Source organism: Entelurus aequoreus, linkage group LG16 (assembly GCF_033978785.1).
Source record: "Entelurus aequoreus isolate RoL-2023_Sb linkage group LG16, RoL_Eaeq_v1.1, whole genome shotgun sequence".
NCBI lineage: Eukaryota > Metazoa > Chordata > Actinopteri > Syngnathiformes > Syngnathidae > Entelurus > Entelurus aequoreus.
In genome coordinates this window covers 32,423,728-32,450,582 of record NC_084746.1, presented here as the reverse complement: position 1 = coordinate 32,450,582, position 26,855 = coordinate 32,423,728, and the positions used below count along the sequence as shown (strand labels likewise).

Below are 26,855 nucleotides of genomic sequence, written 5' to 3'. Positions count from 1 at the left end.
GGTTAGGAGAATGTTCTGATCTCCCGTTTCCATGCCAGTGTCATGCTGAGCAGATACTAACGCTGCCCAGCAGAAGCGTGCCATAGTCCGGGTTGCGTATAGGTGACGCCATGTTGCCTTCTTTAGTCAGCAAACAACTGAATCGACAGCGCCTTTGCTTGTTGCAGTTAAGTAGTGAACTTTATTTTGCCTCAATTGCTTTAAAACGTGATTAATCAGTTCTACACAATCGATTGAATTGTTAAAGCTTGCTTTATCGACTAATCAGTTGCAGCTTGACATGTAATAGAAATGATAAAAATGATTTAGTTTCGCGAAAGTTTAATGGCCGCAATTATGACTGCTGAAAAAAGAACAAGTGGAACTTGAGTGTAATCAACCGCTGGTCTTCTCCTATTTTTTGCTCGCGTTCTGGAAACTTGTTCCACTTTTGCACCAAAAAGTCAAATTCAAGGTTTTCTCTCAGTTCTCTTGGTCAGGCCAGTACATGTTATCTGTAGATGTTAGCATCTATCCTAGGTCATTCATTGTGAAACTGTGGTGTGCTCAGAGGTTGGTATGCAGGATCTATCAAGTTATATATATATATATTTTTTTTTTTATTTAACCAGGAAAAAAATCCCATTCAGATTAAAAACCTCTTTTCAAGGGAGTCCTGGCCAAGAGGCAGCAAAGTTACACATTAAATTACATTCACATTAAACATTAAAATGACAGGATGGACATCAAGTAAAACAGTTACAGATAACTGAGGCCCCTTCAAATGCTTTCAGTTTATATTTAAAAGCATTTAAGGATTAAAATTCAGTCATCTTCCAGTCTCTTTGTAACATGTTCCAAGCACAAGGAGCTGCATAGACAAAAGCTGGTTTCCCTAGCTCAGTGCAAGCAAAAGGGACAGAGAGCAACAGCATCTCAGTGCATAACAGTTCATACTTCTCTGTGTATCAATGTACAAATGTAATCTGGTATTAGTCCCAGAAGAGCCTCGTAAATAAAAATGTACCAATGAAACTCTCTCCCAGTGGACAGAGAAGGCCATCCCACCCGAGATTACAAGTCATAGTGGTGTGTCATGGCTCTACAGTTTGTGATGAACCTCAAAGAAGCATGGTAAACACAGTCCACAATCTGAAGACAAGAATGAGTATCATTCATATGAAAAATGATCACCATAATCTAGCACAGATAACAATATGGCAGAGACAAGGCGCTTTTTTACACCAAAAGAAAAACAACCTAACTTACGCACTTTATTGGTTCTTGAACAGGGTAAAAGATATGACTACTTTAATGCACCCTATAATCTGGTGCGCCTTATATATGAAAAAAGAATAGACCATTCATCGGCAGTGCGATTTATAATCCGGTGCGCCCTATAGTCCGGAAAATACAGTACCCCCGAGTACAAGCCACACGTTCCAAGCTACACCATGCAGAGTTAGCCGAGTAAAAATGTTTGAAGAGTGGTAAAAAGTTGGAGAACCTTTGATCTAGTGAACATATTGACAGCTTAGCACGTCAGATGCCATTCCATTCCACCCTAAGCATCTCCAAGCTGTGTGGCCTGCGAGCGTTAGAATGCAAATGGACTCTAAATGAGTTTGGAAAGGTCAAAGCAGGAAGAGTTTGCCGCATGCAGCTCCTTATTTAGTCCAATATCAAGGCGGCTGCGAGTGTCGCGGGGTGAGGGAACGACATCACAAGACGAGCGGGAAGAAGACGGGGAGGAGGAGGCGGAGGTGGTGTTTGTGGGCGGCCGGGAGAAGAGGACATGTGCTAATTGTGGATGGCAGTGGTGCTGATAGCTGTAATGATCTCATCTGTCTCGGCGCGTGGAGGTGGAAGGACCGCGCTTCTCTGGAGACGATAGCGCCCTCCTTCAGTGTCAACAGGGTTAACTATCTCCATAATGAAATCTGCAAAGTCGTTAACTTGGGCTCTTCACTAGTTTTCCCCGCCTCAGCTCTTTAGTCTTCTTTGCACTTTGGAGTTCTCAGCTCATTTCCTTCTCTTTGCCTTTCCACTCTTAAAACATCAATTAACATCATTAGCTCCCATTTTGCCTTATTTTCCTCCTTTGTCTTACTCGCATATTTAGCTTTACGTCTCAATCGATACGTCGCCCGCCCCGCCCTCCTGTGTGAGCATTTAATATACAGAGCATGCCTCTTTCATCCGAGCCTTCATTTTCCACCGTCGGCTTTGACAGACAGGTCCACCGCCCCCCCCCCCCCCCCCCCCCCCCGCCTGCCCGCTCTCCCTCTGCGGTCATATCGATCAGGAGAGAGAGACATGCTGGGAGATGGAGGGCGGGGTGCAGACACCCTAAGGACGGTGGTTGCAGAGCAGACAGACAGATGGGTTAAAAAGGAGAGCAGGCCTCCCTCTGTTGGAGATGCAGGGGACAGCCCGAGTGAAGGATATGAGTGGAGTGCATTTCAAGTTCAGCCGTCAAGTGAAGAAGGATAATTCATACTTTATAGTCTCAATTAATATGCAGGAAATCCTCAATGCAGCAAAGACTGTCTGTGTACTACGAGTCTTACTTTTTTTCCCCCTGCATCTTGCATTTAAAATGAGACACCATTTTTTAGTCACCTTAACTGACCTGCATTAAACATCCTAAACCAGCCTTTTAAAGATTTCAAAGCTTAAGCCCACTTACACAATATTAGCTACACTTCTACAATGCAGATTTGTATTATTATCAATATTATTAATATCATTATGGGCCTGCTGAAATGCAAGCAACCCATATTATTATTTTTGCTCATACTTCAACTTTTATTATTACTCCCTGTAATATTTGTCTGATCTTGAATGGGATTGTGCAGAAAATTTAAATTTATCCTCGGGGATTAATAAAGTATTTCTGATTCTGATTCTGATTATTGTTCCGCACGTTTCTCTTACGTCTTGTGAGAATATTAGCATGCTAGCTTTTTTTTGTTAGCGTCTCTTATTTTAGCATGCTAACGTTTTATGCTAGCGCTTTGTTGCTACTTTCTATGTCTACACCAACAAATACTGCATTTTGGTATTTCTTCTTGCCCAGTCAAGGGGTAGCGTCTTAACGTTAGCATGCTAGTTAGCGTTAGAACATTTCCAGCTAAAATTACTCTTTATTGTCTTAATTCCGCAGCCATACACCTTAGAGTCATATAATTTGAAATGTGACACAGTTAAAGTTAAAGTTCCAATGATTGTCACACACACACTGGGTGTGGTGAAATTTGTCCTCTGCATGTTCACCCCTTGGGAGGTGAGGGAAGCAGTGAGCAGCAGCGTGCGCCGCGCTCGGGAATCATTTTGGTGATTTAACCCCTAATTCCAACCCTTGATGCTCAGTGCCAAGCAGGGAGGTAATGGGTCCCATTTTTTGTAGTCTTTGGTATGAGTTGGCCAGGGTTCGAACTCACAACCTCCCTGTCTCAGGGCAGACACTCTAACCACAAGGCCACTGTTAGCGCGATAACGTTAGCATGCGAGCACGTGAACATCAAAGTACTAACTTTTTTTGCAAATGTTACGCTTTTTTGTCTACTTCAGCAGCCATACACCATACAGCATGGGTGTCAAACTCTGGCCCGCGGGCCAAAATTGGCCCACCGTGTAATTTCACTTAGCCCTTGAGGCGACATCAAATTAACACTAGAGCTGGCCCGCCGATTATATACAGCGGCGGTGCTGCGGTAACACCGCATTCACCGCTATTTCTCATACTTGCCAACCCTCCCGGGAGACTCCCAAATTTCAGTACCCCTCCCGAAAATCGTCACGTCCGCTTTTCATCTAGTCCAACGAGTGCCGGCCCAGTCACAAGATAAGTGTGGCTTCTGTATATACACACACAAGTGAATGCAACGCATACTTGATCAACAGCGATACAGGTTACACTGAGGGTGGCCATATAAACAACTTTAACACTGTTAGAAATATACGCCACACCAAACAAGAATGACAAACACATTTCGGGAGAACATCCGCACCGTAACACAACATAAACACAACAGAACAAATACCCAGAATCCTTTGCAGCACTAACTCTTCCGGGACGCTACAAGGTGTGTGTGTGTGTGTGTGTGTGGGGGGGGGGGGGGGGGGGTTGGTGGTAGCGGGGGTGTATATGTCACAACGAGGGTGCAGTTTGCTGAGGTTCGTTCTCTCAACGCAACAAGACGGCTCCGGACGACAGCGTGAAGGTAGGCTTTGGTTTATTAACATAAGTAATCCAAACTACCAACAGTACAGGCAACACAACAAAAAGAAAGGCAGGCGTGCCTAAAACACGAGAGGCTATAATCACTTAAACAGACGCTATGACATGGAACTACAAAACTTACTTGGGACAGGTGTGACGCAAAAACAATGACTCCACACCCGGTGACCGGAAAAGGCAGAACTAAATAGAGTCTCTGATGAGTAACAGGTGCGCGTGCAGGGCAGGTGAAAATAATAAGTAACCATGGTGATGAAACAAACTCATAAGTGCACAGGCAATAACAAAAGGAGTCCAAAACTACCAGAAAACACAAAACAAACATGATCCGGACCCAGGATCATGACAGAACGCCCTCCTCAAGGACAGATACCAGATGTCCATAAAAAAAAGAGAAACAAGCAGGGTCAAAAGTCACGGGCGGGCGGAGGGAGGACTTGGAGGTGGGTCGCCAGGCCAAGTGTCCCCGAATCCACCGAGGCAAAGTCAAGTGGCGGCGGCGAGTGGAGCGCCGCTGCAGCAGACGAGGCGGGCGACCAGGGAGCGGCCACATCCGTGGCGGACGGCGAGGCGGACGACCAGGGAGCGGCCACATCCGTGGTCGACGGGGAGGTGGGCGCGTCGACGCCTTCATGGCAGGCTTGGACGCCCGTACGGGTGCCTGGCGAGGAGCAGGTACTGGCGCTTGGCGAGGTGCAGGCGTCTGCCGGGGAGCAGGTGCGGGCGTCTGCCGGGGAGCAGGTGCGGGCGTCTGCCGGGGAGCAGGTGCGGGCGTCTGCCGGGGAGCAGGTGCGGGCGTCTGCCGAGGTGCAGGTGCGGGCGTCTGCCGAGGTGCAGGTGCGGGCGTCTGCCGAGGTGCAGGTGCCTGCCGGGGTGCAGGTATGGGCGTCTGCCGAGGTGCAGGTGTCTGCCGGGGTGCAGGTACGGGTGCCTGCCGGGGTGCAGGTACGGCTGCCTGCCGGGGTGCAGGTACGGGTGCCTGCCGGGGTGCAGGTACGAGTGCCTGCCGGGGAGCAGGTACGGGTGCCAGCCGAGGAGCAGGTACAGGAACTGGAGATGGTGGCGCCTGCAAGCCCACCGGAGATGCTGGTGGCGTCTGCAGGCCCACCGGAGATGCTGGTGGCGTCTGCAGGCCCACCGGAGATGCTGGTGGCGTCTGCAGGCCCACCGGAGATGCTGGTGGCATCTGCAGGCCCACCCGGGCTGAGGTTAGCCATGAGCATGGCAGAGGTGGTCTCGCTGGGGGTTGCGGCTTGGCATGCCGACGGACTAGTGGTGGAGGACGGGCTGGAGGTTGCGGCTTGGCAGGCCGAAAGACTGGTGGTGGCGGCCGGGATGGAGGTTGCTGCCTGGCTGGGTGCAGCCGAGCAGCCCCACCAGCACAGCTCCCGGCCCCAGCCCCCCCCCTCAAGGGGCGGATACCAAACGCGCTCCGGAACAGTCTTTAAGGGTGGGTGACGGGAGGTCAGGCGGGGGGCAAAGCCCTCCCCTCTAAATTGTCCAAAATGTCTTTTCCCATCCCCCACCTGAGGTCTTTTGGGGGGATGAGAGGAAAAAGTCACTGACGTGGGCGGGGCTAGAGTCCTAGGGGGCGGAGCTTGGCACTCAGAAGGAGACTGTGGCTGACATCTAAATTTCAAAAGAATGTCCTGATAATGTTTAATTTTGGAATTAAAGTCTTTAAGAGGTTGCTGACAGAAAGAGTCAGAAGAATTTGAAAAAAATCTTCGTCTCTGACGTCATCCACAGTGGGCGGGATGACGTCATCCGTGCGGGTCTCCAGCTGACTGACAGCCCAATCGGTGAATTGTTTAGCAAAATGTGTGATGGGATTACCAAACAATGGCGGCGAGGAAGACTGGGTTGCCCATGGAGTATTACTGTCCGGAGGAGGAGTTTGGGGGAATGACGCGCCCTGATGGCGAAACGAAGCCTTTCTGGCTGGCTTCCGCTTTCGCCAGCGCGTCTCAATCTCCGTGTGGCCAGGTGCGAGAGAACATTGCCATGGTGGAGTCATTCTGTCACAACGAGGGTGCAGTTTGCTGAGGTTCGTTCTTTCAACGCAACAAGACGGCTCCGGACGACAGCGTGAAGGTAGGCTTTGGTTTATTAACATAAGTAATCCAAACTACCAACAGTACAGGCAACACAACAAAAAGAAAGGCAGGCGTGCCTAAAACACGAGAGGCTATAATCACTTAAACAGACGCTATGACATGGAACTACAAAACTTACTTGGGACAGGTGTGACGCAAAAACAATGACTCCACACCCAGTGACCGGAAAAGGCAGAACTAAATAGAGTCTCTGATGAGTAACAGGTGCGTGTGCAGGGCAGGTGAAAATAATAAGTAACCATGGTGATGAAACAAACTCATAAGTGCACAGGCAATAACAAAAGGAGTCCAAAACTACCAGAAAACACAAAACAAACATGATCCGGACCCAGGATCATGACAGTATATTGCAGCCCGGAAGAGTTAGTGCTGCAAGGTGTTCTGGGTATATGTAATTGTTTATAATAATAAACATATGTTTAGTGTACCCTAAGATTTTTTGTTAAAATAAAGACAATAATGCCATTTTTTTGTGGTCCCCTTTTTTTAGAAAAGTATCGAAATACATTTTGGTACCGGTACCAAAATATTGGTATGGGGACAACACTACTATATGTTATTCACTGTTAAAAGTGGCCCTCAGGGTGACCATAACTGTGATGTGGCCCTCAATATAAACGAGTTTGACACGCCTGTGTTAGAGTAATGAACATGTTTGTGATAAATAACACCGTAGTTTTCATTCTGCACGCCTATCCAATCATGAAGCAAAACACTGTGATGTTGCAGCAATGGCGGCTGAGTTCCACCTGATTTTAAAGCGTCAACTGCTCAAGTTTTATTTGGAGTTGCCTCATGTGACCAAAAACACGCAGTGGGACGTCCTTTGACACTCCTGACTAAAGGGGACAAAAAGAGGACACATCTCACCCCAAAAGTGACTGGCAGGAACGTGAGCATAAAAGTAAGTCACACAGACCAGGGGAGACAAAACAGAGGAGAAAAGGAGACAAAAACTTGGAGGAGGCTGAGAAGGTTGCAACCGGCAAGTTGGATGTAAGATGAAAGCACAGAAGAAGAGGAGGAGGAGGAAGAGAGAATCAGGTTGGGGAGGGAGAGTAAATGGAGAGAAAGAGAGAGAGAGAGAGAGAGAGAGAGGTCCACAAGCCCCTGGATGATGAGAGGGAGGCTGACTCTCCCAGGACACATTTGACAGCTTTCAGAAGTGGGGGAGCCTGCAGCTAGAAGTGTCTGCCTGCACCCTCAGGAGCAGCAGCCAGCCAGCCAGGGTGTGCTGTGGAAATTGTGATTGGGAATATGCGCTTAAGACAAACAAAACAGAAGAAAGTGTGCCTGATGAAAGTGGCACATGTGTATGTGTGCGCCTCTTCCCCCTTTTTTTAAACTCATGTCGCAGCATGAAGTCGAAACTTTGAAAAAAAAAAAAAGGACAAGATGCTCTGCAACAATGTGACAAATTGCTTGCTTTTAATTAGTTTATTGGAATATATTATTAGTGTTTTATTCACAATAAAGCTAGTCCTCCTGCCTGCCATCGTTCTACAAAACCCAAAACCAGTGAAGTTGTGTAAATCGTAAATAAAAACAGAACACAATGATTTGCAAATCCTTTTCAACCTATATTCAATTGAATAGACTGGCGCAAAGTTCAAAAGCCAGCATCTGTGATGGTATGGGGGTGTATTAGTGCCCAAAACATGGGTAACTTACACATCTGTGAAGGCACCATTAATGCTGAAAGGTACATACAGGTTTTGGGGCAACATATGTTGCCATCCAAGCAACGTTATCATGGACGCCCCTGCTTATTTCAGCAAGACAATGCCAAGCCACGTGTTACAACAGCGTGGCTTCATAGTAAAAAAGTGCGGGTACTAGGCTGGCCTGCCTGTAGTCCAGACCTGTCTCCCATTGAAAATGTGTGGCGCAATATAAGCCTAAAATACCACAACAGAGACCCCGGACTGTTGAACAAGTTAAGCTGTACATCAAGCAAGAATGGGAAAGAATTCCACCTGAAAAGCGTCAAAAATTGGTCTCCTCAGTTGCCAAACGTTGTGTTGTTAAAAGGAAAGGCCATGTAACACAGTGGTAAAAATGCCTTTGTGCCAACTTGTTTGCAATGTGTTGCTGCCATTAAATTCTAAGTTAAAGGCCTACTGAAATGAAATTGTCTTATTTAAACGGGGACAGCAGATCCATTCTATGTGTCATACTTGATCATTTCGCGATATCACCATATTTTTGCTGAAAGGATTTAGTAGAGAACATTGACGATAAAGTTTGCAACTTGTGGTCGCTGATAGAAAAAAAGCCTTGCCTGTACCGGAAGTAGCGTGACGTCGCAGGTTGAAGGGCTCCTCACATTTCCCCATTGTTTACACCAGCAGCGAGAGCGATACGGCCCGAGAAAGCGACGATTACCCCATTAATTTGAGCGAGGATGAAAGATTCGTGGATGAGGAACGTGAGAGTGAAGGACTAGAGTGCAGTGCAGGATGTATCTTTTTTCGCTCTGACCATAACTTAGGTACAAGCTGGCTCATTGGATTCCACACTCTCTCCTTTTTCTATTGTGGATCACGGATTTGTATTTTAAACCACCTCGGATACTATATCCTCTTAAAAATGAGAGTCGAGAACGCAAAATGGAAATTCACAGTGACTTTTATCTCCACGACAATACATCGGTGAAGCACTTTAGCTACGGAGCTAACGTGATAGCATCGTGCTTAAATGCAGATAGAAACAAAAGAAATGAGCCCCTGACTGGAAGGATAGACAGAAGATCAACAATACTACTATCAGGAGACACCGAACCAAACACTGGGCTGTAACTACACGGTTAATGCTGTGCCGCCTGTCGAGGCCTAGCAATGATGTTGCTAACGACGCCATTGAAGCTAACTTAGCTACGGGACCTCGTCAGAGCTATGATAAAAACATTAGCGCTCCACCTACGCCAGCCAGCCCTCATCTGCTCATCAACACCCGTGCTCACCTGCGTTCCAGCGATCGACGGCGCGACGAAGGACTTCACCCGATCATCGATGCGGTCGGCGGCTAGCGTCGGATAGCGCGTCTGCTATCCAACTCAAAGTCCTCCTGGTTGTGTTGCTGCAGCCAGCCGCTAATACACCGATCCCATCTACAGCTTTCTTCTTTGCAGTCTTCATTGTTCATTAAACAAATTGCAAAAGATTCACCAACACAGATGTCCAGAATACTGTGGAATTTTGAAATGAAAACAGAGCTGTTTGTATTGGGATACAATGTGTCCGAATACTTCCGTTTCAACCATTGACGTCACACGCAAACGTCATCATGCATAGACGTTTTCAACCGGAAGTTTCCCGGGAAATTTAAAATTGCACTTTATAAGTTAACCCGGCCGTATTGGCATGTGTTGCAATGTTAAGATTTCATCATTGATATATAAACTATCAGACTGCGTGGTCGGTAGTAGTGGGTTTCAGTAGGCCTTTAATGATTAATTTTAAGTTAATGATTATTTGCAAAAAAAAAATTTTGTTTCTCAGTCCAAACATTAAATATCTTGTCTTTGCAGTCTATTCAATTGAATATAAGTTGAAAATGATTTGCAAATCATTGTACTCTGTTTTTATTTACGAATTACACAACATGCCAACTTCACTGGTTTTGGGGTTTGTATGAACCTTGAAGTAGCCTGCTGCTAGCTAACAAATACACAAATTTGTATTCCTATTTGTACGCTTTTAACACCGCTAAAAACTTGTCTGCTATACTAAATGCATTGTAATATGTTGACAGTTTGACCCAGGAACAATCAAGACCATGTTTGTTTCTTATGGGAAAGATATTTCAGTTTATTCGTAGTTTAACTGCATTATATAATATTATAGTACCTCAACTTAACTCAAAACACTTGTATCTTAAATCAACGTCGCCCATTGAAATTGATTGAAATCAATTTTATCGGTTTTTGGTGCTCCTAAAACAGCACCATTTTTAAAAAACACTCTGTCAGATAAGAACTATTGAATAAAAACAATAAAATAGAATATACTATAGTAGTTGTATAAGGTAATATGATAATAATGTACAGCATTTAGCTTGGAGAGCGGACTTCTATGGTATCTCCTTCCAGCTTCTACTCTGTCAAACACATCATCAGCAGCTTCTCCAAATGGATTCATGGATAAATGACAACCGTTTAGAAATCATTTCAACATTCTCGGTCGGCTTTAGACTACCTCAGTATGGTGCGGACGAGCAGTGCTACACTCGAACTGCTTCAGTAAGTTGGCTACACGCTCTGGCATGGTTTTGATTATGTCTTTCTTTAATTCAATGAATGTCATCCATTTCTTCTCAGCACTGTCCTTCACACTCACTTTCTTGCTTCCCATGCTTGAAATAACACAATTATGCCAGCATGTAGCTGTAAGATAATGCTAGCAAGTCAGACCAGATGTTTTGGGCTGATCTTACAGTGTTTACTTTTTTGTCATTGCAGGCCATAGTGGCACATATCAGATGTTTTTGTTCGAAATCTGATGTTTTTCAGATGACTGTTTACACTGCAAGTAAAATGTGCAGATTTTAACCATTGGAATAATTTCTATAGTTTGAAAACACTGCTTATTATGTTGTATCATGCCAAGGTAGCCAAGTTAACTGCTTTTTTATGCTGCTTTGCAAGACCCGTTTCACGTGATTTTAAACTTGACACCTCATTGGCTGGTTCTGAGACAGGATCGATTGCTTCAGCCTTATTTTACCGAAAGTGAGTCTTGCTTTTTGAAGCAGCAAATTTTTGGACACTGAATTTTTCAGCATAGATTTTTTTACACTGAATTTTTATACACTGATTTAAAAAAAAACTGATTTTTTTTCTATGAAATTGTCAGCATGATTTGATGTAAAAAAAAGTTGAGTTCACAAAAGTTAAAAAAAATATTCAGTGTCAAAAAAAAGCTAACCTTGACTCTTGGGAGAAGAGGAGTGCCGCTTGCCTGGCGATCCTTTAAATCGAGGACGTTGATGATTCGGAACCATGATAACAGGAAATCTGCTGATTTGAGTAAGCGTTGCTCTGGTGTATAGACAAATTGGAAGATGCTGGCAGCCGTTCGAAGTACCCTAAAGCTGCCACAAATGATTGGAGGATGCTAGCAGAACTGTGGGCACTCAGACTTTTGTGATTTTGGACAATATTGCAATTTTTGGCCACATCTTGGTGACACCGGCTGCTCTAATGGTGAAGTATGATGAATTTGAGGACCAGAAATAGGCAATCAAGAGTGAAAGTTTAAATTTATTTAAGTTCTAATCTGAATTGTTTTCCCTGGCTGCAAGCGACTTGACAAGGCCGGTGCTTCAAGACTCTCCCAGAGGACAGTGCAGTGAAGACGCAACAAACTCCTTCCCTGTCTCTCATGGACACACACCTGTTGTTGTTGACTTTTGTTGGACTGACTGGCTCTGCTATTGCATTTGCGAGCACCAAGGTCGCAAAACAGAGACACGCTGCAGGCTTACACACACATATGCATCCGGGAAAAATACATACCCCAACCCCCACGCTTTCGACGCTCCACCCCACGTGGTATGGCAGAAAACGGAGCAGCGCCCCTAGTGGCTGGCAGCCACTAATCACTTGACACTTAATCACTTGACGGCCCTAATATATACTGTACACACACACACACATATATATATATATTAGGGATGTCCGATAATGGCTTTTTTGCCGATATCCGATATTCCGATATTGTCCAACTCTTAATTACTGATACCGATATCAACCGATACCGATATATACAGTCGTGGAATTAACACATTATTATGCCTAATTTGGACAACCAGGTATGGTGAAGATAAGGTCCTTTTTTTAAAAATTAATAAAATAAAATAAGATAAATAAATAAAAAACATTTTCTTGAATAGAAAAGAAAGTAAAACAATATAAAAACTACGGAGCCCCTAAAAGGACATGGGAATTTATTTTTTTTTAGACATGTATTTCGTGGCCACGAGAAAGTATCTCGTGGCCACGAGAAACTTTCTCGTGGCCACGAGAAACTTTTTATTAAAAAATACATACATACATACATACATACATACATACATACATGTATATATATATATATATATATATATATATATATATATATATATATATATATATATATATATATGTATGTATGTATGTGTGTATATATATATATATATATATATATATATATATATATATATATATATATATATATATATATGTATGTATGTATGTATGTGTATATATATATATATATATATATATATATATATATATATATATATATATATATATATATATATATGTATGTATGTGTATATATATATATATATATATATATATATATATATATATATATATTTATATATTATATATACACATATAAATTATATGGGTAGATATTTGCTCTAAAAAGGGTATTTCAACAAGTAAACAGTACAGTAGGTAGTTGATGTTGATATATGTAATGCACATAAGGGTATTCTAGTCAGATGCGCGTGTGTAAATATGCGATGTGTAAATATTAAAATATTACGTACGTCGAATCACTTTTTGTCAGGCAATATTACATTTAATGACAATTTTACATAAATGAATACATCCAAACACGTTGTACATATTTGTTATTTGCAGGAAGAAATAACAGTTACAATTGTGTGTGTATCTTCCAAGCAAGAAAGAAGTTTGATCACATCAACATGGGACTAACTGACACACTCCGCTTCGCTGCAGGTCCGCAAGCCACGCCCACCCCCCACAGCCACAGACGAGGAAAACTGTCCTTTCCCGGGCATGATAAAGTCTTAAATAATGTCAAACACGTAGCGTTACAATAACCAGGAAGATAAAGTGTTTGTCTCACACCTACTAATCAAGCATTCACATTTTGCCACAACACACATGGGGGAAAGTCCTAATTGGAAATACAGCCATATTAACTCCTAAACTGCCATTTTAACACACACCAAACCATCAGCACGCATCCAATGCTTTCTCGTGGCCACGAGAAAGTTTCTCGTAGCCACGAGAAACTTTTAGTAAAAAAAAAAAATAATAATAATTTTTTTTTTGTTTTGTTTTTTTTAAATAAAAAGTTTCTCGTGGCCACGAGAAAGTTTCTCGTGGCCACGAGATACATGTCTAAAAAGAAAAAAATTCCCATGTCCCTTTAGGGGCTCCGTAAAAAACAGTTACATAGAAACTAGTAATTAATGAAAATGAGTAAATTTAACTGTTAAAGGTTAGTACTATTAGTGGACCAGCAGCACACACAATCATGTGTGCTTACGGACTGTATCCCTTGCAGACTGTATTGATATATATTGATATATAATGTAGGAACCAGAATATTAATAACAGAAAGAAACAACCCTTTTGTGTGAATGAGTGTAAATGGGGGAGGGAGGTTTTTTGGGTAGGTGTACTAATTGTAAGTGTATATCGTGTTTTTTATGTTGATTTAACAAAAAAAACGATACCAATAATAAAAAACCGATACCAAAAATTTCCGATATTACATTTTAAAGCATTTATCGGCCGATAATATCGGCAGGCCCATATTATCGGACATCTCTAATATATATATATATATATATATATATATATATATATATATATATATATATATATATATATATATATATATATATATATATATATATTATATATATATGTGTATATATATATGTATATATATATATATATATATATATATATATATATATATATATATATATATATATATATATATATATATATATATATATTCATAGATACACGTTCGTAGTTTAACTAAAAAAACATTTCAGGTGACTATGTCTTGAAGCTCATCGAGAGAATGCCAAGAGTGTGCGAAAAAGTAATCAGAGCAAAGGGTTTGCTATTTTGAAGAAACTACAATATAAAACATTTTTTCAGTTATTTCACCTTTTTTTTACATAACTCCACATGTTTTCAGTCATAGTTGTGATGCCTTCAGTGACAATCTACAATGTAAATAGTCATGAAAATAAAGAAAACACATTGAATGAGAAGGTGTGTCCAAACTTTTGGCCTGTGTATATATATACATATATATATACACACACATTCCTAGTTTACCTGCATATATATATATATATATATATATATATATATATATATATATATATATATATATATATATATATATATATATATATATATATATATATATATATATATATATATGTATATATATATATATATATATATATATATATATATATATATGCATAGTCTATTATTTGCACACTATTGACTATTGATGTACCGAACATTTGACCGCCGAAAAATAAAGTAGCCGCCGGGATAAAATACTTTGCTCGCCAAAACCGGATGTAGTGAGGACATATCGACTTCCGCTGGCAGACTACGTCTTTCCCTGTGCACACAGATGACGTATTCGCACAAAAATGAAGTAAAAGTCGCAACCAGGTCGCATTTCCACTTAAACTGAAGTCACACTGGAAAAGATCAGACTTCAATCAGATTCATATACTTCCTCCTGATGTGGTCCAAATCTGATGTGAAAAGTTTAGACTTTGGAGCTTTTAGAATGACTAAACATAGATCCGTGTCACTTAAAGGCAAACAAATCGGATTTAGTGTGCGGTGTAAACGGGGCCTCTGACATTTGCTCCAGCAACTAATGGCGAGGAGGTTTGTAACTCACATTTTTGCTTAACAATTACCTTTGAAACAGCTCTTATCTCAAAACACACTTACGTTTAGTTACCACTGTATTAATATTTAACATTGTCTCATCTTGTTTATAATGTGCTAGTTAGTCTCTCTATCACCCTGTCCCTGCCGGGTCTCCCTGTCCTTTCCCTCTTGTGTGAGACAGCGGAGTCGTCTGGTTGCCAGGGAAACAGCACAGCAAGTGTGACTGTAATAGTAACGCTCCATTTATTTGCCTCGCAACAATTGCTCGCACAAATGTGTGAACTGGACCAATTCTGCTGATTCATGTTAAGTCGTAAAGGAACAGTAGTGCCGGTTTTTTTTTAGAATATTTTTCATACAACAAAAGTCGATGCAATGAGGTAAAATAGATTTTTTTTTAAACAATGTGGAAACTTAAAATTAGCATCCCAAAAATGACTCTTTATGGTAACTGTGAGAAATGACGATCTGTGACTGTGACGATCTCTTCTTTAACCGTGTTTTTGTCTGCGTGTACTGTACAGCCGGTCATTTGCAGCTGCAGGAAGCCCTCATTATGTCTTTGGCTGGAAGAGGAAGAAGTCGATACAGCAAAAATAAAAATGGATTCCGGGGTGGGGGGGCTTCTAACACCGAAAAGTGGGGCGAGCGATGACAAATTAGTAGTTGACATTTTCTAAAGCTGCGACTTATAGTGTAAAAGGACTCAAGGTGTAGTGATGTGGTGTGCTTTGTGTCTTGTTGATGGTCTAGTACAGTGGTGTCAAAGTCATTTTCACTGAGGGCCACATCGCAGGTATGTTTGGCCCCAGAGGGCCGTTTTTAACAGTGAACATTATTATTACACAATTTTTTTATGCATTTTATTAGTATATTTTTTTAAAACTAAAAATATGGTAAGTTGCAGTAATTTCACTTTAAAATGTAGTGTATATTACTGTAAATGGAAAAACAGTACTGCTGTTTGTATGGTTAAAATAATAAAATTAAAAAAAGGCAGTTCTGTTGCCAGAATTTTACTTTAAAATGTATTTTACTTTTTTTAAACTGCATTTTTACAGTAAAATTCTAACACTTGAGCTGACAGTTTGTGTGGGGTTTTTTTTACCGCAAAACAACAGCTGTAGATTTTTCGGTTTATTACTGTAAATGCCAAAACGGCACCATAGTTTATTACAGTAAAAAGAAGTACAGTTTTTTTCATTTAAAGAAAAATGCTGTAAAAACCACAGTAAAATTGACAATTTTACCATGAAATATATTGCATTGCCCAATTTGATGGAAAACGTATTATAAGTATTTATTTCTATTTAAAAAATGGTTTGAATGTTTGATAATATATTTTTGCATAATTAGACAATATTTAATTTTACTAAATTTGCGATTGCATGGAGTACATGTATTTTTTTTCTGCCAAAATAGAAAGAAATAATACATTTAGTAAGACAAGTTACAGTACTTTATTGATTTCCAGGATTTCGAGGGCCAAATAAAATGACGAAGTGGGCCACATCTGGCCCCCGGGCCTTGTGTTTTACACCAATGGTGTAGTATATAGGATGTAGTACTACATCCACACTGTGACCGCCATGGAGTAAAGAGCGAGCGAGGCAACTTTGTGAATTCAAAGGTTGTCGACTCGGGCGTCAATGGTGACAGTGCTGAGGGGGGGCTAGGGGGCCAAGGCCTCCTCGCTGTGGGGGATATTAAGCCCTCTGATTGGCTCTCAGGGGCCACCCATGGCAGACATCTCCTATTCTACACAGGCCCCAGCTCATCTCATCTTTATTTTGGCAGGGTTGGCGCTCCTTGCAGGCAGCACTGCACCACACTACTTAGCTGTTTGCGCAAGGAGGGAAGCAAAGTTGATTCCCTCCCCTCCCCTTTTCGCCTTTTCATTTATTTATTCCTCGAGCCTACTTGTGTTTGTATCCCCTTAATCATAATGCAGAGAATGTTCTGCAGCAAAACACTTCACAAGCAATGTGGAGACAGTATGGACACGTTTTGTAGTATATCCCGTACTTTCCAGGCGATAGAGCCGACCAAATTTTAGAATAAATAAATATTTGTACATATATTAGCCGCATTGCAGATATATACTGGTACGAAAGATTTTGTAAATGTTTATTTACATACCTTAATTGTTTCCAAACAGTGCATGTCACGCGGCAGTAAAACAGCTGACCAAACAAAACAGAAGTCATAGTCATGGATTCATTACCTGCGGAAGCTAGCTCTCTAATCAGCTAAACCAGAGGTGTCAAACTCGTTTTAGCTCAGGGGCCGCATGGAGGACAATATGTGCACACGCGGGCCGGACTATTAAAAGCATGGCATTAAAACGAAAAAATAAAGACAACTTCACATTGTTTTCTTTGTCTTACTTTGGCCAAAAATAGAACTATCACATTCTGAAAATATTACAATAAAAATATAGAAAAGTTTAGATCCATGAAGGAAAGAAGAAAGTGAATGAATGTTAATAACAGAATACATTCACATTTGCATAAAAATTAGGGGTGTGGGAAAAAATCGATTAGAATTCGAATCGCAATTCTCACGTTGTGCGATTCAGAATCGATTCTCATTTTAAAAAATCGATTTTTAAAAAAAGAAACATTTTATTAAAAAAATGTTTTTAAATAAATAAAGAACAAACCAAAAGTAGTGAAACAAAAATGAATATTATCAACAACAGTATCAATATTAGTCACAATTTCAACATAGCAGTGATTAAAAATCCCTCATTGACATTATCATTAGACATTTATAAAAAATAAAAAAAAATGTACAATAGTGTCACAGTGGCTTACACTTGCATCACATCTCATAAGCTTGACAACACACTGTGTCCAATATTTTCACAAAGATAAAATAAGTCATATTTTTGGTTCATTTAATAGTTAAAACAAATTTACATTATTGCAATCAGTTGATAAAACATTGTCCTTTACAATTATAAAAGCTTTTTACAAAAATCTACTACTCTGCTTGCATGCCAGCAGACTGGGGTAGATCCTGCTGAAATCTATGTATTGAATGAATAGAGAATCGTTTTGAATCGGGAAAAAAAACGTTTTTGAATCAAATCGTGACCCCAAGAATCGATATTGAATCGAATGGTGGGACACCCAAAGATTCACAGCCCTAATAAAAATGTATTTTATTTTTATTTTTTATTTTTTATGAAGTAAGTAACGTTTATGACAACCTTTTTCCAAAACATAGAATGTGAGACATAACAGGATAATGCATACATTTATCATTTGTTTTCAAAACGGTTACAAAAAAGTGGGACCCCAAACATTTACTGTAGGACCCCATTTTTGACTTGGGGACCCCATTTTGAAAATTCCTAGCGCCAACACTGATGGAGTATTGCTGCATGCAAAACAGCACCAGGCGGCTGTGGCCTGCGGGCCGGTTCTAATACTAATCAAGTATCATCCCGGGAGCCATAGATAATCCATTCGCGGGCCAGTAAAATATTTTTTTCTTTGAAAGTTTAGTGGATGCGGCTTATAGACTGTGCGGAAAATACGGTAGTTACAGATTTACTGTTTAGTATGCATTGTTTGTTAGCGTTTTGTCTTTTTTTCTCTGCACTACGCTATGTAACTCTTACTGAATAACTCGATTAACAAATGTAACAATTTGTTTGCTCAAAAAATTTGAATATGGCACAAAGGTTTGTTTATTACACAACTTTGATTTACAAGTCAAACTACTTTTGTATAAATGACATAGGTTCATAACATTAAACTCAATATATTTCAAGCCTTCTTTTGAAACAATTTTGATGATTATGGCTTATAGCCATTAATGCTGAAAGGTACATACAGGTTTTGGAGCAACATTTGTTGCCATCCAAGCAACGTTATCATGGACGCCCCTGCTTATTTCAGCCAGCCAATGCCAAGCCACGTGTTACAACAGCGTGGCTTCATAGTAAAAGAGTGCGGGTACTAGACTGGCCTGTCTGTAGTCCAGACCTGTCTCCCATTGAAAATGTGTGGGGCACTATGAAGCCTAAAATACCACAACGGAGACTCCGGACTGTTGAACGACTTAAGCTGTACATCAAGCAAGAATGGTAAAGAATTCCACCTGAAAAGCTTAAAAAATTGGTCTCCCACTTCCCAAACGTTTACTGAGTGTTGTTAAAAGGAAAGGCCATGTGACACAGTGGTAAAAATGCCCCTGTGCCAACTTTTTTGCAATGTGTTGCTGCCATTAAATTCAAAGTTAATGATTATTTGCAAAAAAAAAATTAAGTTTCTCAGTTCAAACATTAAATATCTTGTCTTTGCAGTTTATTCAATTGAATTTGTAAATGAAGGATTTGTAAATTATTGTATTCTGTCTGTATTTACCATTTACACAACGTGCCAACTTCACTGGTTTTGGGTTTTGTAATACAAATGCTCGTAGCTGCTGCAAAGAGTGACCTCTCTGCCTCTTGCAGCACATAACAATGCATGCATATGGCGATTATCGACGCTGGAAAAGTTACCAACTGGATTTTCATTTATCGTTTGGTTAATCGATTTATCGACTATGTCGGCCCAGGCCTAGCTATTAGCATGTATCGAAGGGGTCAAAGTATCCTCCATCATTGGATGATAAATGGCACTAGCGGGCCACCTTTTGCTTCCTGGAGGATGAAGTGACACGATGGGACTTTACCATTTCTGATTCTTAGGTAGAGGGAACAGTTTCATCGTGCCAAATATTTCCAAAAACGAGAAATGACGTACTCTAGCAAAAGCGAACCATATTGAATTTTCATTGTTAGCTTATAGGCAATTTAGACTTAGACTTAGACTTTTATTGCCATTCAAATATGAACTTTACAGTGCAGATAAGAGCAAAATTGTGTTGCATTAGCTGGTTGTAGTGCAGGATAAAAGAGCAATAAGGTGCAGATATAAATAAATAGATTACTGTACAGATAAATATATTGCACTTTTGCATATGCTTCCATGTTTATGAATGTATGTTATATTATCTTTATATTCCAGCGAGTTAATCCGTTTTTGGGGGGGAATTGAGGGGATTATTATGATGCGTTCAAGAGTCTTATGGCCTGAGGGAAAAAGCTGTTACAGAACCTTGAAGTTCTGCTACGTAGGCTGCGGAACCTCTTTCTAGAGTCCAGCAGTGAAAACAGTCCTTGGTGGGGGTGGGAGGAGTCTCTGCAGATTTTCTGAGCCTTGGTCAGGCAGCAGCTTTTGCGATTTCCTGGATAGGAGGAAGAGGAGTTCTTATGATCTTTTCCATCGTCCTCACCACTCTCTGCAGAGAGTTCCAGTCTGAGGCACTGCAGGCTGCAGTCCAGACAGAGATACAGTTGGTCAGTACGATCTCTGTAGTGCCTCTGTAGGATGTGGTGAGAATAGGGGGAGGGAGCTGTGCTCTTTTCATCCGACGCAAAAAGTGCATGCGCTGCTGAACTCTTTTTACAAGAGTTCAGCAGTATGACCCTACAGGTCATATTCAGCAGACAATATGACCTGTACGGACCAGGTCATATTGTCAGTTATCTGCACCCCCAGGAACTTGGTGCTGCTTACGATCTCCACTGCCGTGCCATTGGTGAAGAGTGGAGTGTGGCTGGACTGGTGCCTCCTGAAGTCGACGATGATCTCCTTGGTCTTGTCGACGTTCAGGACCAAGTTGTTGGTTCTGCACCAGTCAACCAGATGTTTCACCTCCTCCCTGTAGTCCATGTCGTTGTTGTCACGGATGAGGCCCACTACTGTCGTGTCATCCGCGTTAGATCAGCCTTAGAACCAAGCCACAGTGTGTCCGCCTCCGCCTTGAAATTTTCATGTGCGACTCTCGGACGCACATGGCTCAATAATTAACACACCCAGGTGAGCTCGAAATTGGCCCACGTAAATGCCGCCAAGAACCGCGCAGAGGGGGCCGTCGTGACCCAAGCCCTCCCGAGCCTCTGCGTCTTCCTCCCCAGCTGCCTGGCACCACGGTGGGTTTATTAGAAGAAAAGTTATTTTGAGCTGTAAGAAATTGAAATGAAGGCTCCCACATGCTAACTTTTTTTTCTCTCTCTCCGCCCTTTGAGATGAGACAGCCGTCCTTAAAGCACAGGGGTCTGGGATAACAAACGGCATGTTTGAAGTGCTCCTCTGAGAGGGCTGAAACACACCCACACATTCAAGGCACATCCACTCAAGACCCACACCACCGTTATCCCCTCAGCTCTGCCAGTGTGGACGGTGGCTTAATTAAAGCACACATATATATACATATACACGTGTGTGTGTGTGTGTGTGTGTGTGTGTGTGTGTGTGTGTGTGTGTGTGTGTGTGTGTGTGTGTGTGTGTGTGTGTGTGTGTGTGTGTGTGTGTGTGTGTGTGTGTGTGTGTGTGTGTGTGTGTGTGTGTGTGTGTGTGTGTGTGTGTGTGTGTGCACACACACACACAGTGTTTGTATGCTGGTGAATGCAGTCTAATAAGCAGTGCATGAATATTTATACTGTCAATATAATTAGCAATGTAGACTAATGGAGGCCATGTTTTGCACTTGAAGCCATGCCAATTTTTACGGTTGTTTATTTTTTCCCGGCTTGTTGTTCCCACAGTGGTGCTAAATAAGGAGCATCATTATTCCCAAAGCATTATGCAGCCGGTGTCGTGGATTTGACCGTGGTTGTATCACTGATCCGCTAACATCTTTATAGTTGTTGTTTTATGCAATTTCGAATGGCGCTATCATTTGTTTGTAATTAAGTCATTTTCCTTGTCGTTTGACATGTTCTCTTCAGTTTCCATTCAGGCAAATGCAATTAGGATGCTGCCTTTGTTGCCGTTATGCTTGCAGCAAGGCCCTAACTCTAATGTGCACGAGTGGAATGAAGGCTTCTGAATGTGAACTTTTTCATTAAATACGTATGGGATGAACGATCAGGATGAACAATGATTGCGTGCACAAAATCCTGACAATATCTATTACATACTGTATACTGTTTATGTAGCGGATGCCATCTGCAGTAGGGCCTTGTACATTGAGTAAAACTAACTTACCAAACCTTGAGAGTTGCATGAGGGGATGTGCGGACGTGGAGTGGAGCCCAAAATGCACGTAAGCAGCAACACAAGTGTTAGTATTGGGCAGCGGCAACACAAACGTATTCAATAATGAACAAATAATACAAATATTACACAATTAGTTTGACTTGTACTGACTCTTCCCCCCCATAGGTCAAACATCCATGCACCTCTATTGTATCATATTCAAACCATGGTTACTGGCAACTTTTGTAATTGCTGGAAAATTCCATGGGACGGTCTTTTTGGAGTATTTTTCGCACTATAATACGCACTTAAAATCCTTTCATTTTCTCAAAACTCGACAGTGCACCTTATAACCCGGTGCGCCTAATGTACGAAATAATTCCGGTTGTGCTTACCAACCTCAAAGTAATTTTATTTGGTACATGGTGTAATGATAAGTGTGACCAGTAGATGGCAGTCACACATAAGAGATACACGTAGACTGCAATATGACGCCAGTAAACAACACCAAAACTTTAAATGTTCCATTGAAAATAAAGAACATTACACACGGCACTCAAAAATCTGTCAAAATATTTTAGCACCGCTTGATGGATTGTCAGCCTATTACGGCTACCGTAGTCAGAGATACAAGTATTACTATGGTGTGTGTGTATAAGGACCGCAAAATGGCACCCATTAGCAGACATATTATCTGGCGTTTTGTTTCACAATATTATGCAAAACCAACTTTTCTTACCTTCTGGTACCTGCTGATGTGTACTTGAGATCTGCATAAGTCCTGAAAATTTGCGCACGTCCACCATTGTAGTCCGTGCCAATGCCGTAGTCGATAAGCTTCTTCTTTTTCTCTATCTTCTTATTATGGGACATTCATCCTCTGCTGTTGCCATTTCTAATATAAATTAGCGTAAAGTTCTAACTTATATCTCGCTATGGAAGCGCTAAAAACTACCAGTGAAGTGGGTTTACATTATTCCAGATGTGCTCTGATTACTGCTTTGCACAATCTTGGCATTCTCGCGATGAGCTTCAAGCACACCTGTAAAGTGAAAAACATTTCAGGTGACTACCTCTTGAAGCTCATCGAGAGAATGCCAAGAGTGTGCAAAGCAGTAATCAGAGCAAAGGGTGGCTATTTTGAAAAAATTTGAATATAAAACATGTTTTCAGTTATTTCACCTTTTTAGTTAAGTACATAACTCCACATGTATTCATTCATAGTTTTAATGCCTTCAGTGACAATCTACAATGTAAATAGTCATGAAAAGAAAGAAAACGCTTTGAGTGAGAAAGTGTGTCCAAACTTTTGGTCTGTACTGTATAGGAAAAGGTAAACAATTACATTTCCCAAGGGGGAAAGAAACAAGTTGATCTCTTACCGCAGTGAAGTCAATTCAATTCAAAAATATTATGTTACTATGGCATTAATTGAAAAAGAAAACAAAACACAATAAATGGGACAAAAAATATGAAAAAGCAAATGTTCTCTAGAAATTATACCTTTAGGAAAAAGGTTCGGTTGCAATATAAACTAAAATAGTACAGTCGTTTTAGAAATATGGCAGTAAGTCTGTCATGATGACGCCTTTCGAAGCGATGCTAAATTGGCATTTATTTCTATGGGCTTTTGAATGGGCATGGCCGCGATGCTGCTAAACTGAACTGAAACTATTACAAGGACATGTTGACTCACCGCTAAATAAAATGAATACAGCTGTATCCATGAGGCAATTTAGTCCATCAAAGTAGAGTCAAGCAAACACCTGCAGAGTACGACGACCACCTTGATGATCAGCTACTGAAGTTTGTGGCCCCAAACAACTGCATAAAGTCTTAATGCCAGGCTCCTGAACAAGTCTAATGCTTCCTCTTCTTCTCTCTGTGCAGTGTTCGTGCAGGCCAACAAGCTCCAGCAGCACATCTTCTCCGCTCACGGCCAGGAAGATAAGATCTACGACTGCTCGCATTGCCCTCAGAAGTTCTTCTTCCAGACGGAATTACAGGTGAGCTCCAATCCGGGCGGGGACAGTTCACTCCCCTACCCCTTCACTACGCTTTGAGGATCAGAAGAGGACTTATTTCAGTCCGTTGGAAAACTCATTTGTGATTCCCAGATATGATTTGATTTGCTTATTAGACCGTTGGTGCAGTAAAATATCTGGAATTAGGGGATTAGCAGAATGCTCGTTTTTGAAGAGGTAATTACGCACAGTGCAGACGCAAAAACACGGTGGAGTCAATATGGTTTCTAATCACTGAGGAGGCCTCGTGGCTAAATATGAGCCTGGTCCTCAGGGGAGGCCATATCTGCCCTTCAACAAAGTTACTAGTTGGACTTCCGAACTCGCAGTGCTAGAGCGATACTCCATTTTCAAGCAATCCCTCCCTCTTTGCTCCTCAGGGAGCGCGAAAAAATTAAACAGACCTTATTATTTTATTACACTGGTGGTGTGTTTTTTTTTTTAGCCGCTCTGTTGTGTTCGGGGGATTCTCCGTGGTGCATATGGCATCATTTTTGTATTACCGTTTAAAGATGAATTATTAAAATCTTAGCCTATAAACCACCAAGTCTAATCACTGGCATTTTTCTCAATTTGCCAGAGCGGGCATAGAGAAAGAAGAGATGGTTCTGTTCTGCGAGTGGATTCAAACTGGGGTCAGCGCGGCTGCTTATTGATCATCACGTATTTCTTTAAGGAGGTCCAGTTTTTAAACCCAGCAGAAGGTCTGTGCCAGGGGGAAGGTGAATGTGATCATTATCTGATGGTCATTTGAATTAAACAGGTGCACTTCCTGGATTATTTACTAGGGTTCCAGGGCTACAGGGTCAGCACATTTTATTCATTTTCTAGAGTAATAGGCTCCTCTGGTATCTGTAAATTACTTCAAACAGGAGAACTTGCTTATCATGTGATCCTGATTGTCTCCTGTAACACAATATGTAAACATACAGGTGGGTATTTGGCAGCATTTCAACTTATGAAAGTGGAAAATTATTATCAATAGATATTTTATTGATCCCTACGGAAACCTTGATTAATAATAAAAAAACATTAATTCTAAGAGTCCTGCTTTCCTCCTGATGTGTATTTCTGGTCCTATCATCTTCGTCCGGACAGATGAGTAACACGGCAGTGCGGCTGGATCAAAAGAGACGTCGGAGACGCTTTGCTGAACAAAAAGTTGCTTTGTTACAAGCGAGCGTCATTATACAGGTCTGCAGTACCCGGAGGAGGTCAAGTCAAAAAAATGAGGCATTCCTAACTTGGAGAAGCCAAACCATCAGTTGTATATTCCTCCTTCCTGTCTCTCTGTGTGTGTGTGTGTGTGTGTGTGTGTGTGTGTGTGTGTGTGTGTGTGTGTGTGTGTGTGTGTGTGTGTGTGTGTGTGTGTGTGTGTGTGTGTGTGTGTGTGTGTGTGTGTGTGTGTGTGTGTGTGTGTGTGTGTGTGTGTGTGTGTGTGTGTGTGCTAAGTCAGGAGAGCACATCCTGACCATAAAAGGAGATGTTTGTGTGTAAGTGTCGGGAAAACAACTGCTTTAAGTCATAACTCAAATGTCGGCGTTGAGCTAGACAGGTAGTCTCTTCTCAAGGATAGGGCTATCACTTTTGCATTCCGAAGTCCCAATTAGGGCCTCTTTCCGACGAGAAGTGATCCAATCCACCTGCGAATGTCAGACTAAGGGGCCTTATCTTATTATGTGCTCAAACTGAAATACCACTATTTACTTGAACTCGGTGGTTTGCTTTCTCCAAGATGAATATGAACATTCACCATATGCAAAACATAATATGAGTTAATTAATTCACTTCACTCCCACCCCAATATTTTCGAAGTACTGATGTAAGCTAACTCTGCTACTGCTGAAACTTTGCACACAAAAGGGTGAACACTTCCCCAAACATGCAACCCTACTGAGTTGTCTATGTCGTAGTTATTCTTCACTGTTTATGTTACAGTTACTACGCACTGTTATCAAACAGCTAAGTTAAATAGCAAGTACATGTGTGTAAAATTTGAGCAAGATTGGCTGAAAAACATGGCCTCGATCAGGAAAAACGTCTCTGCTCGTATTACTAATTGCTCCAAAATGTGTGACTATTTGTGTAGAAATATCGAGAAACAACTACAAATGTGCGTTTCTTACACTAACGGTGTTACAGAAAAGATCAATTAGAATAATACATAGTCATTTAGGCCCATTATGCATGCCTAACTGTTGATAGGTCGCCGCAATTAAACAAGTATAAAGAAAGTGCGCTGGTAGAGCTGTGTTTTGACATTTATTTGAAAGACGTGAGAGTCGTTCTGTGTATGATTAGGTAGTTTTACAGATTAGAGCACAACAAGACAGACCCGTGGCACTTTATTATGAAGGGGAACGCACAGTACGTACTATACGAGCAGCGCGTATAGAAAACTGCTGTATGTTTGATTTGCAGTGTTATGTGCTCGATGCGTATGAGGGTCTGTTAGAAAAAAGTCTTTCAGTAGTGTATGAGAGAAAAACATTGTTGTTTATGTGAGAGCATTTCAGTAGTGTGTTTAAGAGTGTTTGAGTAGTGTGTATGAGAGTGTTTCAGTTGTGTGTGTGAGAGAAAAACATTTCAGTTGTTTATGTGAGAGCATTTCAGTAGTGTGTATGAGAGTGTTTCAGTAGTGTGTGTCAGAGAAAAACATTTCAGTTGTTTATGTGAGAGCATTTCAGTAGTGTGTATAAGAGTGTTTCTGTAGTGTATGAGAGTGTTTCAGTAGTATGTGAGAGAAAAACATTTCAGTTTATCTGA

The 26,855-nt window shown here is 41.2% G+C and overlaps 1 protein-coding gene across 5 annotated transcripts in view; it reads left to right on the top strand.

Moving 5' to 3' along the window:
• LOC133630853 (zinc finger protein 521-like) overlaps positions 1-26,855 on the top strand; it is a 289,433-nt gene that overhangs the window by 226,509 nt on the left and 36,069 nt on the right. For all 5 annotated transcript variants that reach the window (XM_062022664.1, XM_062022661.1, XM_062022663.1 and 2 more), the window contains one exon: positions 23,956-24,071. In XM_062022664.1, coding sequence (XP_061878648.1) covers positions 23,956-24,071 — 116 coding nt within the window. The remainder of the gene's footprint in view (positions 1-23,955; positions 24,072-26,855) is intronic.